Raw genomic sequence first — 19,883 nt, 5'->3', positions numbered from 1 at the left:
GATTGATTTTTCTTTCCAGTAAAACAAATGCAAACAAAAGTTTACTATAAAAGGTGCTATAGGTCAAGTCCCTGTACATCCCTCTGTGCTGAAAACTGATCCCATCCTTTTTTAACTGTCATGCCAAGTTGAACTTCCTGAAACATTTAAATTAAAGACTGATGTCTGTAGTTTCTGTAGTATTTAGACTGTAATTTAGGAAAACAGTCCAACAAATAAAAGCACCTGCTACTTTACACAAAACCAAACAACAACAACAAAGCTTTTAAAGTATGTTAGCTCTGTGACGGCAATCTTACAGTTAATCAGCTTCAGACTGGCCTTGTGGGAATATGCAGCTGATGGAAAGACCTTAGATTATTTGTTATTTACTCCTCAACAGAACAGGCATGAAGAAACAACACTGAGCACTGGGCTAAGAGCCATAAAATTATCTTCTTACTTGTTCAATGCTATAGCCACCGCTGAGAGCAGCTGCGTAGCCTCCTATGAACACACCACCAGGGAGCAGGTACAAGTAGTTGTACTCAGGAGGGTCTGTGGGACGTTTGAACATATCCAGCATTCTCTGTGTAACTAAAAAGCCACCTGGACAAAGTAAAGGAGCAATCTTAAAAAAATAAAATCTGAAATCAAGCACATGCCAAGATATAGGAGAAATATTTAGTAATACCATATTACCTCACAATTTAGCAATCAATAAAGCTAGTAACCTAGAAAACCACCAGAAAACAAAGTATAATCAGGGTTAGATCTTGCTGTCTCTTTTAGCCTTTGGAAGAACTCCAGAAGAAAAGGAGGACTTGCTCTGGCTCCATACTCTACACTGACTGTAGGACATATCGTAGTTTATGACTGTGTTCACCTCACCTACTTTAGCAAAAGTGGTATTTCTAAGTCACATTGTTCACCTTCTTGTCTTTTTTATTATTGAAGCTGGGACTTCTGAAGCTTAAGGAAGCAGACTTTTATTCTAGGCAACTAGTATATATTTCAAGTAGGAAAATGAATACAAGTACAAATCCACTACCATCTTGGGTTATACAGGAAAATACATTGTATATAATCATCATCCAAAGGATACCGCAAAAGGAAAATGCACATTTAAATATTTCCTAAAAAAAGGTTGCTCCTCAGGGTATGCAAAATACTTACAATAACTACTGTGAAAATTGGAGGGTTGATGGGTTTTTATTGATAAATGTTCTCAGATTCTATTCTCAGACTAGTATTTCTGGAATTATACAATTAAAGAGAGAGAAGAAATTTTAAAAATTACACTAGTACTTGAAGTATGCTTGGGATAAAGCCTAACATTCATACCTGCAATATTGACTGAAGAGATAAAGGCTGAAAGCACTGCTAGACTTTGGGAAATGTTTTCAGGGAGATAGTGTCCTCCCATTAGTACCAGCCCACCAACTGCAGTCAGACCTATTTAAAAGAGAAAAAAGTGTTACTGGAAAAGGTTATTGTGTAACCTTAAAAGATTCTATACCTATAGAAGTTTCCTTTCAACTGCAGGACAAATACCAGTCAACTCAAATTTTGACCCCTACTTCACACATTGTTGCTTAAAGGAAGACTACCACGGTCTTTTTCAGGAATACAAACATGTTTCAAAAGAAAAAAAATACTATGTGGATGTAGTTTTGAAGAACAGTGCCTCAAGCACAGAGTTAGCCAAGTACTTGTTCAATAAAAGAAACTTTGCTTTTAACAATCAAAGTAGATCAGACTTGTAACCTGCCACATATAGCCAAACACAGACACATAAAATCTTATTTATAAGAATTATGAATTTTATGGGTGTTTTAGGATTTATTTTCTTTTTTCCCCCCCTCTCTCACAACACATAGTTTGAGGAGATGAATAAAAGAATGTAAAAAACTATGAAAGATAAAAAAAAGTTATTTTCAGGGCAACCTTTTGGAGAGATGGGTCGAAGGATGTGGTCTATGAAAGGAGACTGCAGCACTTCAAGCAAAACAAACTTTTAAGCAAACAGGTCAAGTGTAAAAAATTACTTATGAAAATTAAAAGTATACAGCAACACATCTGCCCTTTTGAAAAAAATCATACTCTCAGAAATACAATGTTTCAGGTGTCCTTGCTATTTATGAAACTCAAACGCACACAGTAATACTAGGCTCTTAGGCATTCTAAAAGGTATATTAGCAGACATGTCTAAAGTAAAAGAAGTTGGGCCTGCTTCAAGTAGACAACAAGCAGCTGTGTGACAGCCACTTACCTGAGATAGCATTAGTCACAGACATGAGTGGGGAGTGCAGAGCAGGAGTCACACCCCACACTGTGTGGTACCCCACAATTCCAGAGAGGCCGAACGTCGTCACCATTTGTGTGAAAGCAGCATTAGGTGCTACAATTCCCAGCCCTAACATACCAGCTAAACCTAGAAGGAAAGCACAGGAAAACTATGACTTTTCAGTGACTTCTTACATTTAAACTGTATACAATAGGAGCCTAGTACTGACACAAAAGCAAAATGGAGTTCTCTGCATGGACTAGTTTCAAAATCAGGGGGATCATTTTGTCAAATACACAAAGTTCTTTCGGTGCTAGTGTTTCTTTTACAATAGAAAGTGAAGCCATAAATATAATCCACACTTATTTGTTATGCATGCACACAATGCAGCAGATAGGTTTCCACACCAACACTGAATCCTGTCACTCTCCTGTTCTATAGAAAAGAAATGCAGAAGTCACAATTATGTTGAGACACTACTTGGATGTATCAAAGCATATGTATGAAGAACAGGGATTAAAATTAAGACTACTGAATTCATTAATTACCTCATGCAGAAGTTCTGATGCACTGAGAGTAACAAATGAAATGAAGAACAAATGCTTATTTGACAAAGCAAATGTCCTATGTCTGGTACTTTAGTAGATTGTGGACATGTAAGTCTCACACAGTACAGTAAAATCTGAAGAAAGCAAAGGCACTGAACTGATTCTGATGCAAAGTATGGGCACAGTCCCTGGCAGGAGTCCTTCAGAATTTTAAGCATTTTTCTAATATTTAAATAGAGCCAAACACACATATATGCACAGAGCATGAATCAGCACTTGCTGAAATGTCAAGACTTTTGGTTAAATTTCTGAAGTTTTATTTTCCTTCTCAAGCAGTTTTTACATTACACTGATTTTGCACCAGGATACACCAGCCATTCAACTGCTCTCCCAAACAGCCATTCAATCAAACAAGTTAGATGATGGGTCACTCAAAAATATTAGCAAAATGGGGAGTACTCTACATTGATTCTCCAGCTCTGGAAGTTGCCTACCTGCTGTGTATACAGATGCACTAGTCATGGTTTTTCTAAAAGGTGTAATAGTAGCTGCTTTTTCTGCTTCCAGCTCTGCTACAGTCTTCTGCTTCACTGGTGCTCCTTGAGGAATGTTATTTGGTGGAGGTGCTGGGAAAATCACTTTGCCATCCTGACAAGAGATATTTACAGTTATACATCACTTATATACAGTTATACGTGGCAGATACTTAGTATTTAAAGAAGCCTTTTCTTCCCAATCCTGCAATTCAGGCAAGTGCTAACATCCTACAGCCATGTCCACAACAGATTCCTTTTCTGCATCAGCAGAAGTTTGCAAGGCATGACCAAGTTAATCATACTGGTTTACACATTTTTCAAACAAGATTTGACATTAGTGTCCAAGGGCACCTGGTAAAGACACAGCACAAGGCTTCAGAGCAGAAACAAGAGAAAAACAAAGAGATAAAGTTCCTGAACTGGAAAACATCTATGCAAAATAAAACAAGGTCTTGGAAATAACAAAATCTGCTATAGATGTGAACTGTAATCACAGCCTTCCCAGACCTCAGATAGGAACCAAGGCTGATATCCCACATTTCTTGTTGTTCTTCAGGCCTCTGTGGAATAACTGTGGAGCTATCAGCCCTGAGCTGTACACACCACTTCAGTGGTCTGGGAGAGCTGAAGTCAATGCCGCCCTGAGTTTTTATTTTATTATTTTCTGATAAAGCTTAAAGTATTCTGCATATTCTAGTTTCACCTTTTTTTTCCTCTTACTATAAAAGGAACACTTATTTAAAAAACAAAAAAAGGAAAAATGTTTTTCTGGAAGAATGTTTTGGTCTGGTAAAGTCTCAAACATGTTTTAAGTAGCTATGCTTTTATCACATGAAACATGCAACCTTTATCCTTTTCCTATTTTTCATTAGTAAACACATTAGGTTTAACCTTGACAAGAAGACAAAACTAAGAGACAGAGGAATATTCAGCTGAATAAACACAGAGTTTCCCACATGCTCCATCTCAAGTCACCTCTGAAGTCTGTTGATATGCAGTATCTTTGAATGTATTTTGAAGAGACAAAAATGATGTTAGGTCTGTATTCACAAATTAAGAAGAGAACATTTACTGGCTTACCTTCATTACTACAGTTCCTCTAATAACATGATCCAGAGTCCCATAGTCAAAGTCATCTTTTGGATCAAAGTAGAAGTTTTCTTTGTCAGGACTAATAGCCCTTAGAAGTTTGATAATATTATTAGAATACAGGGTACTGGCCTGAGTAGCCATTCTGCTAGGCAGGTCTGTGTACCCAATGTGTGTAACACCCTGAAAAAAAAATCCAAGTAAAATAATAAGGATTTGTACAACGTCTGAAAAACCATCATCTCTTCCAGTATATCCTTCTGGAAATACATATCCAAACTGTTTCACTTATTTCTGTTTGTAACCTCAATTAAATCAGCTACCTGCAGCTCTGACACTATTAAATCAGGGAAAGGTTACTCACAATAGCTACAGAATCCAACATGGTCAAATACAAAACCTTAAATTCTGTTAGCAACAAGACTTCACAGAGAGGAAGACACACCGATGCAAGAGCTTGTCTTCTCCAAATCCTGCCATTCTCTCAGAACCTAACTTCTTTAAGCAGTCAGGTACACACTGACAGTCTGAACCTGCTTAGCTTTACCTGTGGCAGGGAATGTTAACATCCAGTCAGGGGAGGTGATAAGAAAGTCAAAAAACCTATTGCTACTGCTGTGTCTTTTAGGTAGACCAAGAAATAGATATCTAATTCCACCTTCAACTCAGAAGAGACAAACGCTGGACTTGGAAGTTTAAGTAGATCTGCCTAATGTTTGGCATCTTCTCAGTTTTTCTGGAAGGCAAACACTGGCGATAACTTTCTGTGTGCCAGTGGAGTGAAGAGAGCTCCCTCAGAGTGGTGCAAGTAATATGTCTGAGTTCATACATATGTAAAAAATGTAACCTAATATATCCTCACTTCTTACAGAACTAATGAGAACTAAGGGATATCAGGCTTTAGGAAGGAATGGGAAACTGAGGCTGGCATACACACTTAGGTGTTCCAAAGAAGGCTTGTGTTAAAACAGTGCTCCCACAACTTACAGCTAAGGCCCCGTGCATGCTTCCAGAACTCTGGCTTCCTAATGCAATGTTCTGGCACAATCCTAATAGTTCTGTACTGCTGCTATTTTCCATAGCACAGAGCCAGTACACTAAATCCAGGGGTAATACTCTTCTGACTAAAAGTGTTCCATATGAACTCTTCATGCAAGTATCTGCTTACTTCTCTTCTACATTCTCTAGTTTCAGGTTTTAACCAATGACATCAAAAGCCTAGAAAGCCACAAAGACAAATGCAACATGTGATTCTTTGATATATACAAACAGAATTCTGCTTATGTCAATGACAACCATGGCAGCAGTGTCCTACAGGCTTCCCAAATAAAGGCATTATATCCTTGCATTACCAAATTACAGCCTAGGAAATCCGCTACTATAAATCTCATCACCCAGATTTCTGTAATTGTTAGGAGATTTCCCGTAAGTACCCAAAACAAAACCCAAAAAGCAGAAAGACAAGTTCTCAACTGAGCAAATGAACACTGGAGCAAAACCAAAGTAGTTCAGCCCAGACCAAACCTGCTTACTTTAATGAACCAATTTATGCTACATCTACTTTGGGTTCCAAAAGCCTTGGATACTCTATGGGAGATACATGCATGTTGTTGAAGATAAAGACAAGCAAAGCCAGCACCCTCCTGAAGCTGAAATAGTACTGAGTAAGCCAGATACTTTGTACTGAAGTACAGTACACTGACAGTCTGAACCTGCTTAGCTTTACCTATGACAGGGAATGTTAACATCCAGTCAGGGGAGGTGATAAGAAAGTCAAAAAACCTATTGCTACTGCTGTGTCTTTTAGGTAGACCAAGAAATAGATATCAAACTCCACCTTCAACTCAGAAGAGACAAACACTGGACTTGGAAGTTTAAGTAGCAAGAATTAATGTAATATCCATTAACAACCAAATTACCACTACACAAAGGTGTTCATTTCTTTTAGAATATTCAAATTGGTGTACCTATGAATAGTGACCAAACACAAATCTAAAAGATTACTTCAGCCCAAAGCAGCTGAAAGACTGTTGAAAATTCAGCTACTCATTTTCAGCACGCAGTTTACAAAACATGGTGGAAGTTCAGGCAAACCAAGAATGAACTGCAGATTAAAATGCTCACCTTATGAACATACATTTCTCCAGGCTTTGTAGTCTCAATATTTCCTCCTGCTTCTGCAGCTAAATCCACAACAACTGAACCTTCCTTCATTGATTCAATCATATCTTTGTTAAACAAGATAGGAGCTTTTTTGCCTGACAAACAAGGTATAGCAAGTTAAACACAAAATACGGCTTTCTATGTGTTGAACTTAGGAGATGACTTCTCTTTGCTCTATATATAAACTTTAATTTTGTAAGCAAAATTTTCAAGTAATCACTACCTACGATAAAAAAAAAAAAATCACAGAAAGTTTGTTTATAAAGACAGAGGAGATGCTAGAACATCCTGCTCCAAAGCATACAAAAAAGTTATGCATGGGTAGTCTACCAAAGGTAAGTACAGTTCTGTCAGCAAACCAACAGTCTTATCCAATCTTACAATTCCAGTCATAACAAAAAAATGGCCACAATATAAGTTGTTAAACTACAGATATTGTGCCATACAAAGCACTAAAATCTAACCTCTACCTTACTATGTTTCAATTACAAAAGACAGTACCATTTCAATCAGACTTGTTTCAGTGCACAAACTGTATAGCAGAAGTAGCAATGATGCAATAAATATGTAAGAGAATTATATATTCTTACTTTATTATTATAGACTCCTTTATAGTAAAAAAAACATGATGGTATTTGAGTCAGACTGATTGCCTATGAAAACAAAAGTTGTTAAAAAAAAAAGGGACACATTCTAAAACCAGGTCTTTTGTCACAAAAGGGTAAAGGTAAATGCTCACACAGATGTAATTCGCCAACCCCTCTGTTTCCATGGAGATGCAACTCCAGAATATGCAAACTTATTTATATAAATGAAAACTAGCATTTTTCACATAAAACATACCTGGAATAAGTGCTGTAGTGATGATAATGTCAACATCTTGGCACTGTTTGGCAAAGAGTTTCATTTCAGCTTCGATAAATTCTTTGGACATTTCTTTAGCATAACCACCTTGTCCCTCTCCAGATTCCTTTAAATCTACTTCCAAAGGCTCAGCACCAAGAGACTTGAACTGTTCCAGGGCTGGAGCTCTAGAAAAAGTAAATTGCAGGTGAGAGAAAAACCACTACCTTAAAAATACATCATGACTTTACCAGTGGCTTTTGTAACAGTCTTCAGACAAGAGATGTAAAACTTATTCTAGTGTTAAGGAGACTGTAACCTAAGTCCTCAACTTTCTGTATTCAGTGAAAAAAGTAATCACATTGATAAATTTAGGTTCCAGACAGATTTGAACAAGGAATGAAGGCAGCCTATGGTTTCCTGTATAGCCAGCAGAGTTGCTCCAAGAAAAGCCTCAAACCTGAGGGTTTCACTGCTGACTAATGCACTTCTCTTGTCGAGACTTGGTAAATCTACAGCCCAAACTAAGGTGCCTAAAACGGGAAATAACCACAGAACCTGTGACCCTGTCTTTAAACTATGAGATGGGAAGTACTAGTAAGTCTTATTTTCACAGCGTAAATTGCTGGAGGAGGGGGGGACATGGGGGAAGAGGCATTTGGAGTAGTGGCTTTTTAATATTCTGTAATTTATTTTGCATCATATGACACCACAATAAATAATGAGACTAAGTTTCAGTGTTAGATGAACATTCACAACATGCAGAGAACTAAACAGAAATGTTCTTGCATCTCAAGATAACAGTATCTGGAGTGCTTAAGAAGGGAATTTTAAAAAGGGAAACGTTTTAGACAGATTTTAGAATGAATAAAAAATGAAGGACTAATGATGGCATAAAAATGGTAGAAAGTGAATTATGACTCAGTGCAGCACAAATTATTTCACTGTAATACAGCCACAAAGTAATTTCAGACTGATATTACAATTTTCACACTCCTACCTAGTATCAAATCCACGAACCACTGCACCCATCGATTTTGCTGCTCCCGCAGAAGCCAGGCCAGCAACCCCGCCTCCAATGATCAAGACCTGGAATGATAAACCTCATCAACCAGCCATTTAAACAAGATACCTTCAGATAAAACCAAATTTACTTTGGCAGAGTTGCCCCATACATCCAACAATTTGAAAGCTGTAACTCCTAATTACACATATCTAAGAGCCAACTCTTTTGTAGCTAATTGTTTAAGTAAACACAGGTTTTCTCCTTGATTTATCTTCCTTTTTCCCTTCCCTAATTCTACTTTTATTTCTCTTCAACCCAATCCACCTGTAATTCCAATCAAGTAAACTTTTCCATTGCACTCCTCAATGCATCAGAAATACCAATCTCTGAATTTTCTTAACTGCTTCCTTACCTTCCCCCATTTTGGAAAAAAAAAAAATCCAACTCCATATAGCTAATGGGATGTCTAAAACTAAGCAAACTTAAATAAAACTCAAATTATTCTATTATTCCCAAAACAAAATCACTGCAGATGTGAACAAAATGTGGTATGAGAATAATTACGATGATTTCTAAAGTTTCTAGAAACAGCCCAAAGGCAGGAAAAAAGTCTTTTAACACAGTTTCAGCAACAGTTACGTGTGCTCAGAAACTCACATATCCTTTTGCCACAGTATGTGTTTAATTGCACATACCTTTGCGGGAGGAACTTTACCAGCAGCTGTGATTTGACCTGTGAAAAATCGACCAAAGTGATTTGCTGCCAGGACCACAGCCTTGTAACTGTCAATCAAGGATGAACATATATCAGTATTTTCTCAGATTCAGTAAAATTCCATTCATTACAAACAATCTACATGATGAACATTTGACCAGAGCATGTGTAGAATAAAGCAAGCTTAGTATTTTACTATCGAACACAAGCTTAATAGTCTTTGGTCATATTTCTTGCCTTTTTTTTAATCATGGAATGCATTTTCAGATATAATTTTTGGACTGCAGTATACTGGATGTCTCCAACTATTCACTCTCAATAATAAAATTTTACGTAAAAAATAAATGCCCAACTTGCCCGAAGTTAACTCTGTGGTCCTTAAAACTACCTTCCAAGGCTGTAACCTGAGGCTTGTTATGGAAGGGAGAATGAACAAATAACTGCAAAACTCAGAGTAACCCTGCAGCTAGCTCACTTAGACCAGCAGGCGCACATTCAAGAAAGGTACTTTGACGCTAAACTTTCTGGAGCTATATGGCTTAGGGCAAATAACCTTGCTACTTCATTTGCCCCATCCAAGCATGGGTAGCTGGACACCAAATTAATACCCGCAGAGCTATCTGAAAATAAAGATTAATGTGTAATTTTTTCTTTTCTTAACAACAGGGCATATTTTCTTGCATTTTTACTAGCAGTGTTAAGGTTCAACAGTCCCATTCCACTCTTTTTCCTACCTCTAGCAGAGGGATATAGAGGTCTGTATGCCACAAAATTAGTTCAAGTTTGGAATACACCTTGTACATTTTATACCTTCAAATATATTATGAATTTCTGTATTTTAGTAAAATTTCACCAAATGAAAACATGGGGAAGCTAACATGCACACGGGCGTACACTGCTTGTGTGCACAAAATCTGGCAGCCTTCTCAAAGGTTTATTGTGCCTCAGACATCATCTAAGTAAAAGGACAAAAAAAAAAATAACAAAAAAAACCAACCAAATAAAAGAAGCCAATAAAAGGATGTTGTACAGCAACATTTTAATTCACAGCAATACCTAAAATGCTAGTTGCAAAGCATGGAGACGGTCTGACAATATTTGACCTTTTGTTTGTAACTGCCAAGGCAATTGCATTCACACCGAGTGTTGTTTGGGTTAGTGAGCTCCTAACAACACCAGATCCTCATGACAGTCACTCTGTGCTCAAGATAATCTAGTTCAGAGCAAAAGGGCACTACACAAAACAGTCAAGGAATTAGAAGAATTGCATTCAGGTTTGTTAATTTTAAAAGCCTTGCTCTGATCTGCTGCAAAGCTAACCATAAGAAACTAGTGGTTTGGCACCTCCAATAGCACCATCCTGCTCAAAAGTGCTGCATGAAAACAGAGATGTAGAATCACTTTAGATATACCGAATATCAAAGCACATGATTTTAAACCAGCAATACTTAGTGAAGCTAAAAAAAAAAAATCATACCCAGCAATGTTGGCCATGGAGCTAAGTGCATCATATCCCTGAGCAATGGTGACCCGTGGAACCTGATCCATAGCCAAGACAGTAGCTCTTTTTTCCGCAAGTTTTTTCAGGAGGTCTGGATTTTGTGCTGGGTAGATAAAACTAATCAGGGTCGCTGGCGTCTTGAAAAGATCTGCCTCATGTATACCTAGAGATGAGTTATATATAGGAGCCCTCACCTGACAAAAGACAGAAGTTTCCAAGTTAATCAGAGGAAAGAAATCAGAACACATTCCACTTCCTTTCTCCCAGCTTGCAATCTGTCCATTCCCATCCAAAAAAGTACAGAAAGAAGAAAGTATATCAAAGGCTATTTACACAACTGAACTGAGTAACTGCTCTTCTCAGCTGCAGTCCACATCATGGAATTGGCTCTAGCTGGGTTGGTGACGGGGCAATAATTGTCAGCACACACCTTCAGAAAGATCTGATGACTTCTAACCAGCAGTCACTTGCTTTTATAACAGACAGCTACCCTCAAACCCACCATTTTTAAGCAAAATGATTACTCAACAGATATGACAATTAAGCTCCACAGGTTAAGAATCACTAATTAGGTTGCAGTGCATGACTACATATAGGGAATTTCATGCCAGATGTCCAGTAGATACTGATCTTCATCTATATTCACTCCCGAGTTTCTCACTTTTCTTCAAGGTGAAACCGACTTAAAAGGGTTGTTCACCCAGTACCTCACAGAATTCTGTGTTCAATGCTGATGGGACAATTTTAAACAGAGGAACTGAAGAAAGCCTCAACATCAAGGTAAAGGTCTTTTTTTTTCTCCTTCTCTGCACAACCTCAGACCTCTTAAGCATATCCGCTTTTAGCAGTTTTCCCAAATTTTGAAACATACTGTTGCTGTGGAATTCAGAAAAGTTACAGACTTTCAATTTTCAAAATTCCAAAGCACTCTATCTGAAGAGTAACTAGAGTTGTATGTTACCAATTTTGGATAAAAGATTTCTTATAGCAGGGATCTCATCTGATTAGATTCCAAACCAGTATACCTCATTCTAGAAAACACAACTCCTCCTAGGTTGTTAAAAACTTGCTAAGAAATTATCCACAGTTTTTTCAATGCTGTCATTTACTTTTTTTTTAGTGGAGGTGCACACCTGAACTACTAAAAAAAATACAAAACTTGAATCAGAACTCAAAATGGAAAATGTTACTTTAAAGAACCTTATTTACTGAACTTTCCACAGATTATCAGAAAAAAATTACCTATACATTTCTCCAAAAACAATGTAATAGGAAATATACTAATAAAGCAATTACTTTCACAATTAAATCAGAAGCCAGAACTTCCTTGGTTCCCTGGATTTTTGCTCCAACTTGTCTGTAATGGTCATCAGAAAATTTGGAAGCTTCTCCAGCACCAGATTCCACCACAACATTGAAGCCTTGTTTAACCAAGGCTTGAACTCCAGCTGGTGATAGAGCCACTCTCTTCTCATTTTCAAATATCTCCTTGGGGACACCTACAGTCAGCTGTTTATAAGGAATTCCTGTAAGAGTGGCAGATAAGACAGCATTAGTTGTACTAAACACTAATTAACTGATATAAGGGACACTCTTCAATGTTGTACAGACACATGCAGACATGTCACAGTTAGCAGTTCTCCCTCCTAAGGGAAGAGGAAGCAGAATGCTATTTTCTAGGAATGTCATTTACATTTCCTTAAATTACACCTTCTTCCTAGAGATCCTTGTTCTTTCAGCAATCAGCAGGTCAGCACAATCAGCCACACAAGCAGTAACAAGTGTTTGGTGCAGTTTATACCCATCGGTGTTTACACAGTCCTGATTGTGTAACTGGCATTCTGATTTACACAATACCTGGTGTTCTGGTGATAACACATTCTACCTCAGGTCTGAATTTAAATCCCTCTCTAGTCACTTCCACGTTATTGTGAAGAAATAAATAAATGAGCTTGAACAGTGAAACTGCATTTTAACTGAGTATGCACGTAATGTATATCAAATTACAGCTGTAATATACATTACAGTTTGTAATGTATATCAAATTACATCGAATCACTGTGACTGAATGCAACATACGCACAAAGGACATTGAAAGGCATAAGTACATCAATAAACTACTCTAAAAGTTGCCACAGAAATGAAAAACATTAATTCAGTAGTAGTTGAAGAATAATGGAATATCCATCTACTAGTTTCTTCAAAAATATTTCTCTTCAAAGTTATTTCCTTGTTTTAACTTGTTCAAAGCTCCACTAAGTAACACCAGGAAACTGCTGAAGCTGAAATTTATGTTTTAGTTAAAGTTTTCAAATTACAAACATCTAACTTCGTTTGAGTACAATTTGGGGGCCTTCAGCCTAATATTTGGGAGTTCAAGTTCTCTGATCCAAACAAGTGTTTAAATACATTATTTATGAATACACAGGCTCAAGCAGAATAATCATACATAAAACTATCACACTGCTTCAATTACACTGACAGCATGCAATCTGACACATAGGATGAATCCTGTACCAGCTTTCACTGACACCTATCCAGAATTTAAACCTGGATTGTGACATTACTATGCAAGACATTTACAGCACATATATATTAATGAACTATAATTTCAGCAGTCTAAGCAGTCACTTATATTAATGACCAAGCAACAACAACAGCAAAAACCACCAAAGAAACCCCAAACCTTAAAAAGGGGAGGACATTCATGACACGCTTGTTTTAAATTACAAATCTGCTTTTGAATTGTCCACCAATACTATGTATTGTGCTACAAAAAATTGTACCAGGCAAATAAAGAAGCGAAAAAAAGCAAAAAACATACTACAGTATCAGAGCTTTGAGGAACTAGATTTAGATTTAAAATATCAAAAATAATTACCTATGAAATTGCACTTGTACTACAATGTGCTTAAAGCTGACAATCTGAAAATATTTTCAGTTTGAAACTTTCAAGATACTGTCAACATATTATGTTCTGAAAAAACAGTATAGTTGCTAAGAACTAGTACTTAAATACCTACCTGTACTTCTCAGCCTACTAACTCATTAAAAAAAAAAAAAAATTGAACACATCCAACAAGACAGAATGAAAGATCACCAGACAAAGAAGTTCATTACTTCCAATTGCTGCACCAGGGAAGGTTTTACTGAGCCACAGCAGGTTCAGGTTGGACACCAGGAAGAACTTCTTCACTGAAAGGGTGGTTAAGCACTGGAATGGGTTGCTCAAGGGAGGTGAGCAATTCACCATCCTTGGAAGTGTTCAAGAAATGACTGGATGTGGCACTTAGTGCTATGGTTTAGTTGACGAGGTGGTGTTCAGTCAAAGGCTGGAGGCTGGACTTGATTTTAGAGTTCCTCTCCAACCTTAGTGATTCTATTATTCTAATTACTTTTACTTTTGTTTTGTTTTAGCTTTGTTTTTGAAATTTAACTAATAAAATAACAACAAATAGTTTGAAGATAGAAGTGTTTTTGATGTTTTATATGTTGGAGAACATTTAAAATGTTTTAATCATAAGACAACAAATTCAGAAAAACATACATTAAAAGAACATAAAGTCAGAACAGGAGCAAAAATGCACATCTAAAACAACAGAGCCACAAAGGTAACAGAGCTTTGCAACGATTTGTTTCACCAGCATACACCAAATCTAAACATCACCGTGCAACTCAGGCCATACCTACCACAGCAGCACTAACCACTTGTTACCAGCTGTGGTAACTGTTGCTGTCACTCAAATTACCCTCGTCATTTGAAGACACTTTTCTCCTCATCTCTTCTAATTACTACACAATAAACTCCTGCTTCTGATTTTCACTAAATCAACTCGGTGGAAATGAGCTCTCTTGTCTTTTAGAAGCAGGAATTTTTTTATGAAACCTAGAACATTAAAATTTGTTAGGATAACAGAGACCAATCAGAATTTCAGAGGAAGTAACTCTAGGGTAGGATAGAATGCAAAAAGCACTGAGAAAAGTTAAGAACTGGAGTCCTACCTTCCCTTTCTCCTTTTGAAAATTTTTGTAGCACAAGAATGCCAAAGGGGAGGAAAGGAGGGGGGAAACATGGGGGAAAATAGGGGAAGGGAAAAACAAGGGGAAAAGGCAGGGGGGGAAGGGGGAAGAAGGAAGGGGAAAGGGGGAGCAAAGGAGGGGAGGAATAAATTATAGCATAAAGGAAATAGATAACTAAAAATCTAAAGGCATACAGACATTTTACTAAAGCTTTTATTTTTCTCAAGCAAATAAATTAATCTTTTTTTTAGCTCCTAAGGTTCAAATGACAATAGATGCTTCTGATTTCCTTTTGCTCATTCGCTTTTGAGTGGAGTATCAGAATAGAAAAGCAAATGGCTAGGAGTAACAGGACAGGAATATACACTCACTAGATGCCAGATGTGTTTCCTCATTCCTCACTTCTTTCTTTATTGGTATATCTTGCATGCAATAAAAATTAGTACAACTTTTTCAGATAGAAAGTATTTGCACCTTATTTAATAAACAGAATGATCACAGACCAGTACTGACGAACATGCTCTTCTCCAATGCTCTGGGAGATAAAATCCAAGATAAATATCCAACAAGTCTCATTTGCCTCACCTTTTTTTCTTCTCTGTCCCACTACCAGACTTCCAGTAATCCATAAACACAGGAGCAAATGAATACATAAGCAAGCTGTCAGTTTGCCAGCTTTTAGCTAGAGCAGGTACAGGACATTTTTCAAGTAGACTGTCCTGAGCTTCCACATGATTCAGCACCAAAATGGAGCAGATGTCTACAGCTCAAAAACAAAGATCTATCTTAAAACTTCAGTACAGGTCTTGGGAAGAAAGGGTTAAAAAGCAGCACACAGGCAAGGAGGATTGCAAAGCTCCCTTTCAGCTGGAAATAACTCTTGATAAGCCTATGTGAACAGCAGGCCTGTGATGATTTACTGGTGCCTGTGTCTCCGCTTGTTTTCCTCCGCCTGGGTGCTGCTTCAGCAATACCCCATTGGCGAAGTAATGGAAATAAATTTACTCTTTGCATTCTAGACATGAGTTTGTGGCTGGGCCCGCTGCCTGTCTGCCCCGACACACACAACATGGTATGATGAATACTCCGGCAGGAGGAAGCTTTGTAATTAACACAGATTTGGTTTCTTGAATTCAGCAATTTCATCGAAGTCAATAGTTTTGAAAGATTGAAATCAACGATTATAAATTTAGGACCTTGATTTAGGTTTTATTTTGAGGAAGCTCATTTGCTATCCTTGCCAGGGGTTTAAAGTTACAGGAGAGTGTGAAGCCTACAAGCTGCCTTTCTAATCCTTCATGTCAGATAATCTCTTTAAGAACTGCCTTGAGTATGTTTTAGTGACTTACTGCTTTACGACATCATGGACATCTTCCAAATACTGACTGATATACACATACCTGGAGCACCTTTTAAAGTCATGAAGTTTTTTAATATATTGAGTAGAATATACACAATACTTAGATTCTGCCACTATCAGAAGTAGAATCATTAAATTCCACAGGTCTTAGAATGGAATATAGATTCCAGTGAAATGCTGTGGTATATACAAAATTCAGAATTTAGAAAAACTAGTAAGAAGCCACTCTCTCATTCCCTTACCATAGTGCTAACTGTGTAATGAGGACATATTCAAACTTCAAGTAAACAAAACTATAACAGTGACTTTCTCCATGTAACTTCTATCTACAAGAATCTTAGAGAAGATTCTAAGTTAAAACTACAGCAAAAAAATACAGGTTTTTACCTCCTTAACCTGACTTCGGGAAGTAGTCTGCGACGAAATAGTATCAACAAGTATTAGAGAGTGACTTAGGGAAAAGGTAAAGAAGTTTTGACTATATGCCATATGTTCGGGGATTGAAAACAGGATACATAACCTGCCTATTTTTTATTTACTCTGATAACCTTTAAACAAACCATCTCACCTGTTCTGAAGATGAGGACATATTCCGAAGAACAGCAATATGATGTTGGCAAAAAGAAAAAAAAAAAAAATGGTACAGGAGATTAAACGAACACCTGATCCCTCCTATTACATAAGCAAGGAATTTAAAAAAAAAAAAAAAAAAATGAAATTAAAGGAGAATATTTCTTCTTTATGAATAACATAATGCTTACCTAGAGAATTAATTGAAAATGAACTGTTATAGGTTTAGAAAAAAACCAAGAAATTTTAAGAAATAAATATCAAAATAAAAAGGATATTAAAAATCCCAAAATAGAAAGGGGTAAAAGTCACAGAGCTGTAGGACAAACCAATCTGGAAGTATACTGGGAAGCTCAGAGTCAGTCACTCCATATGCACCTTTCCCATGGCTTCAGAAAGTTTTATACCTGTTTCTGAAGCACCTGGTCATAGTGACTATCTGGGACAAGTTATGGGAATACATGTTTACTCCTATATCAAAGTTCCTATGTTTCTAATAAGCAAGCAGCAGCAAAACAGCTAGCAGTACGAAAATTATCCATCTTCCAAGTTTACTTCTCAGCTGACTCCATATCTCTTCTCCTCAAGCAGCTATTACTCTTGTACATAACACAGCCTGGATGGAAAGAAAGCTAATCTGAGACAAGAAAAATAATAACTACAGCCTTAAGAAGAATCACTGTGACACTAGTCTTTTCAGAAAACTTACTCTTCTTAGCAATACAGTGATTTTACCAAGTGTTACTATAATCAAAGATAATTTCTGAAAGAATAAAACACAGTTAGTTTGTATCTGTTACATTTCCATTCAAGAGCACTTAAAAACTAAATAAAAGCAATAGCCCTGCTTCTAATTTGTCATTAAATTGCTGTTTTATCCTTGATTTGTCCTCTACTGAATGACAAATCACATGTTACTAAAGCATACTACAAGGACAGCTTAATTATTAACCAAAAGACTACCAAACTTGTAATTCCCCATACTGAATAACTGCATTTCATGAATACTACTAATCCCCAAATAAGGGCTTCCACACAACAGATCTGAAGGGGTAGCACTGAATGTTTAAACACATGACACTAATCAGAATTCTCCATCCTTGTGGAAAAATTTTTCAAAAGTGATTCTTAAAAACAAGAAAATTCACACACACAGAGTAGCATACCAATTTCAGTAAAACTGTAGAGATTCTTCAGCTTCAAGATGAAATTTGTGGTCAAAATCAAATACAAAATTGATTCCAAACTCAAACAAGGACACTTACCTGGGATATTTGAGAAAGAACTTTGAACCTAGTTTCCTATGCTCCAGTTTACACTCCCAACCAAGGGACAATCTGCCATATCAAGACTGACAGATGTCTCTTTCATTCAGATATTTAACATGGAAAAAAAAATTCGGAGCATTGCAAATCTATCAAAAAAATTCTGGTTTTATCACGCAACTGTGATACAGATTTATCAGGAGCCCTCAGAGTAAAGAAATTTCCTCTCATCACATTTCTTCAGAACTTCCAAAATCTTCAGTCACCAAGTTGAAAGGACCACAAAATGCACCATTCACTGTTAGTATTGCCACAAATTCTATGCAACACAGGCTTCTCAGAGCTATTTCATGCTACTTTTGTGTCCCATGTTTTCACAACCAGACACTTCTATTTCCAACAACACTACTTTCCTAATACTCTCAAGTATCTAATGCAGTTACCTACTGTCTACATTTGGAAGAACCAAACATCATGTGTGCAATCAGTCCAACTCTCCACATTCACGTTTTGCAGAACAAGATTCTAGATCTGCACTGAAGCAGGGTCTCTAAATTCCAAGGGAGACATGACCCATGCAGTATTAATGGGCAAAAATAGCATTAAACCTGCTTTATGTATTCTTCAGTGTTGGGGTTTTAGGAGTTCTCTTTCTGTTTCTTTTTCTCTTAAAGAATTTTCCCTATGTATGTTGCCAGGGGGACAAATTACTGGGTGCTGAAGAGAAACAAAAGGCCTGTCTTCCAACTATCAGGTTATGCATAGCATAGAATAGAGAAAAAAATTGTCAGTTCTGATCTTCATATATTAGGCTCATATTAGAAACTGGAAACAAGGGTGCCCCCTTTCCCAGGTTTTTTTTTCCTGAAAATACCTGAACTTGTCCATTATCTGCTGAAATGCAATTTGTGCAAATACACTAACAAACCCTATACATGAAGATACAGATCAATAGTTTTTCAAAGTGATACAATGTAAGTGTTTCCTAAACAAAGAAGTTTTTTTCAGATGGGATAATAATGTCCACGTATACTTATGCTTGCAGATGCTCTCTTTGTGAGGTCTGTATTTTCTCTCATGTACTTACAAAGAGCTGCACTACCAAAACTACCAAAACTTGGGGAACTCAGGCTTTTACTAAGAAAAGCATTTATTTAAATACTTCCTTCAAGCAGGGAAAGTATTAGCAGGAGCTCGGACACTCTACCCACAAAAACTATTTGGATCCAAAGTATCCATAATAAACACAAACACCTTCTGCATAAGTCCTATAAAGCCAGTCTAAAATTGTGCTGCAACTGACTCAAGTATGCTGCTGACATGCTTTAAGAGTGTTCTTTCTATTTTAAGTCTTTTCTGTACTAATGCAGATCTGAAAGAAAGAAAAAAAAAAGAAAGAATTTATATGCATGTTTTAAAATAAAAGATTATTTACATTACTTTAATCAATTTACCTGGCTTTGGAGCTGCCTGAGACCCAAGCACCTGGTGGGTTCTAAACATTCGCAAACATGGAATCTTTGCGGAACACGCCTTTGGTGAGAACACATTGCCAAAAACAGGAGCTGAGCACCCACTGACAGTGACACGCAGAAGGCTCGCCATTGCACCCAGACTTCACAACAAATTCCTTGCCACGTATGGAATCCCTGGGGCAAATGTGAAAACAAATCAAGAGTTATTAATGACACTGGGCAGAAGGCATGTAAACGCAGCAGGTTTAGGGCCAGTCGACTGCCAGTAGACTAGAGACAATCACTCCTCACCACCTTTCTCTTTCTGGCTAGAAAACACAATCAATTTTTTTTCCAAATTAAGTAAGACAGCTCTTAACCAAAACAGCTGCCGTGACGAGCCGACCTGGGGATGGCACTTCTGCGACTCAAGGCCATTTTCTCTTTACACCGTTGCTCGAAAACAGGAACCGTGGCACGGGAAAACCGCGGCGCCCCAAGGCACCAAACAAACGGCTCCAATCCCTGCCAGAGCTCCCGCAGGAGT

At 37.3% G+C, this 19,883-nt stretch overlaps 1 protein-coding gene across 1 annotated transcript in view; it reads right to left on the bottom strand.

Moving 5' to 3' along the window:
• The window catches only part of NNT (nicotinamide nucleotide transhydrogenase), a 46,094-nt gene extending 26,533 nt beyond the window's left edge, over window positions 1-19,561 (bottom strand). The window contains exons 1-12 of the mRNA XM_008630632.2: window positions 19,337-19,561; window positions 11,964-12,193; window positions 10,644-10,861; window positions 9,147-9,234; window positions 8,446-8,534; window positions 7,446-7,633; window positions 6,564-6,697; window positions 4,431-4,622; window positions 3,309-3,462; window positions 2,252-2,413; window positions 1,324-1,434; window positions 443-588 (exon numbers count right to left, since the gene is read on the bottom strand). Of these exons, the coding sequence (XP_008628854.1) occupies window positions 443-588; window positions 1,324-1,434; window positions 2,252-2,413; window positions 3,309-3,462; window positions 4,431-4,622; window positions 6,564-6,697; window positions 7,446-7,633; window positions 8,446-8,534; window positions 9,147-9,234; window positions 10,644-10,861; window positions 11,964-12,193; window positions 19,337-19,487 (1,863 nt within the window). The 5' untranslated portion in view covers window positions 19,488-19,561. The remainder of the gene's footprint in view (window positions 1-442; window positions 589-1,323; window positions 1,435-2,251; window positions 2,414-3,308; window positions 3,463-4,430; window positions 4,623-6,563; window positions 6,698-7,445; window positions 7,634-8,445; window positions 8,535-9,146; window positions 9,235-10,643; window positions 10,862-11,963; window positions 12,194-19,336) is intronic.
• Between the last annotated feature and the right edge of the window lie 322 nt (window positions 19,562-19,883).

This window comes from Corvus brachyrhynchos, unplaced genomic scaffold, assembly GCF_000691975.1.
Source record: "Corvus brachyrhynchos isolate BGI_N302 unplaced genomic scaffold, ASM69197v1 scaffold42, whole genome shotgun sequence".
Lineage (NCBI taxonomy): Eukaryota > Metazoa > Chordata > Aves > Passeriformes > Corvidae > Corvus > Corvus brachyrhynchos.
Note: the sequence above shows the minus strand (reverse complement) of the source record. Positions and strands in the feature narration are given on the sequence as shown.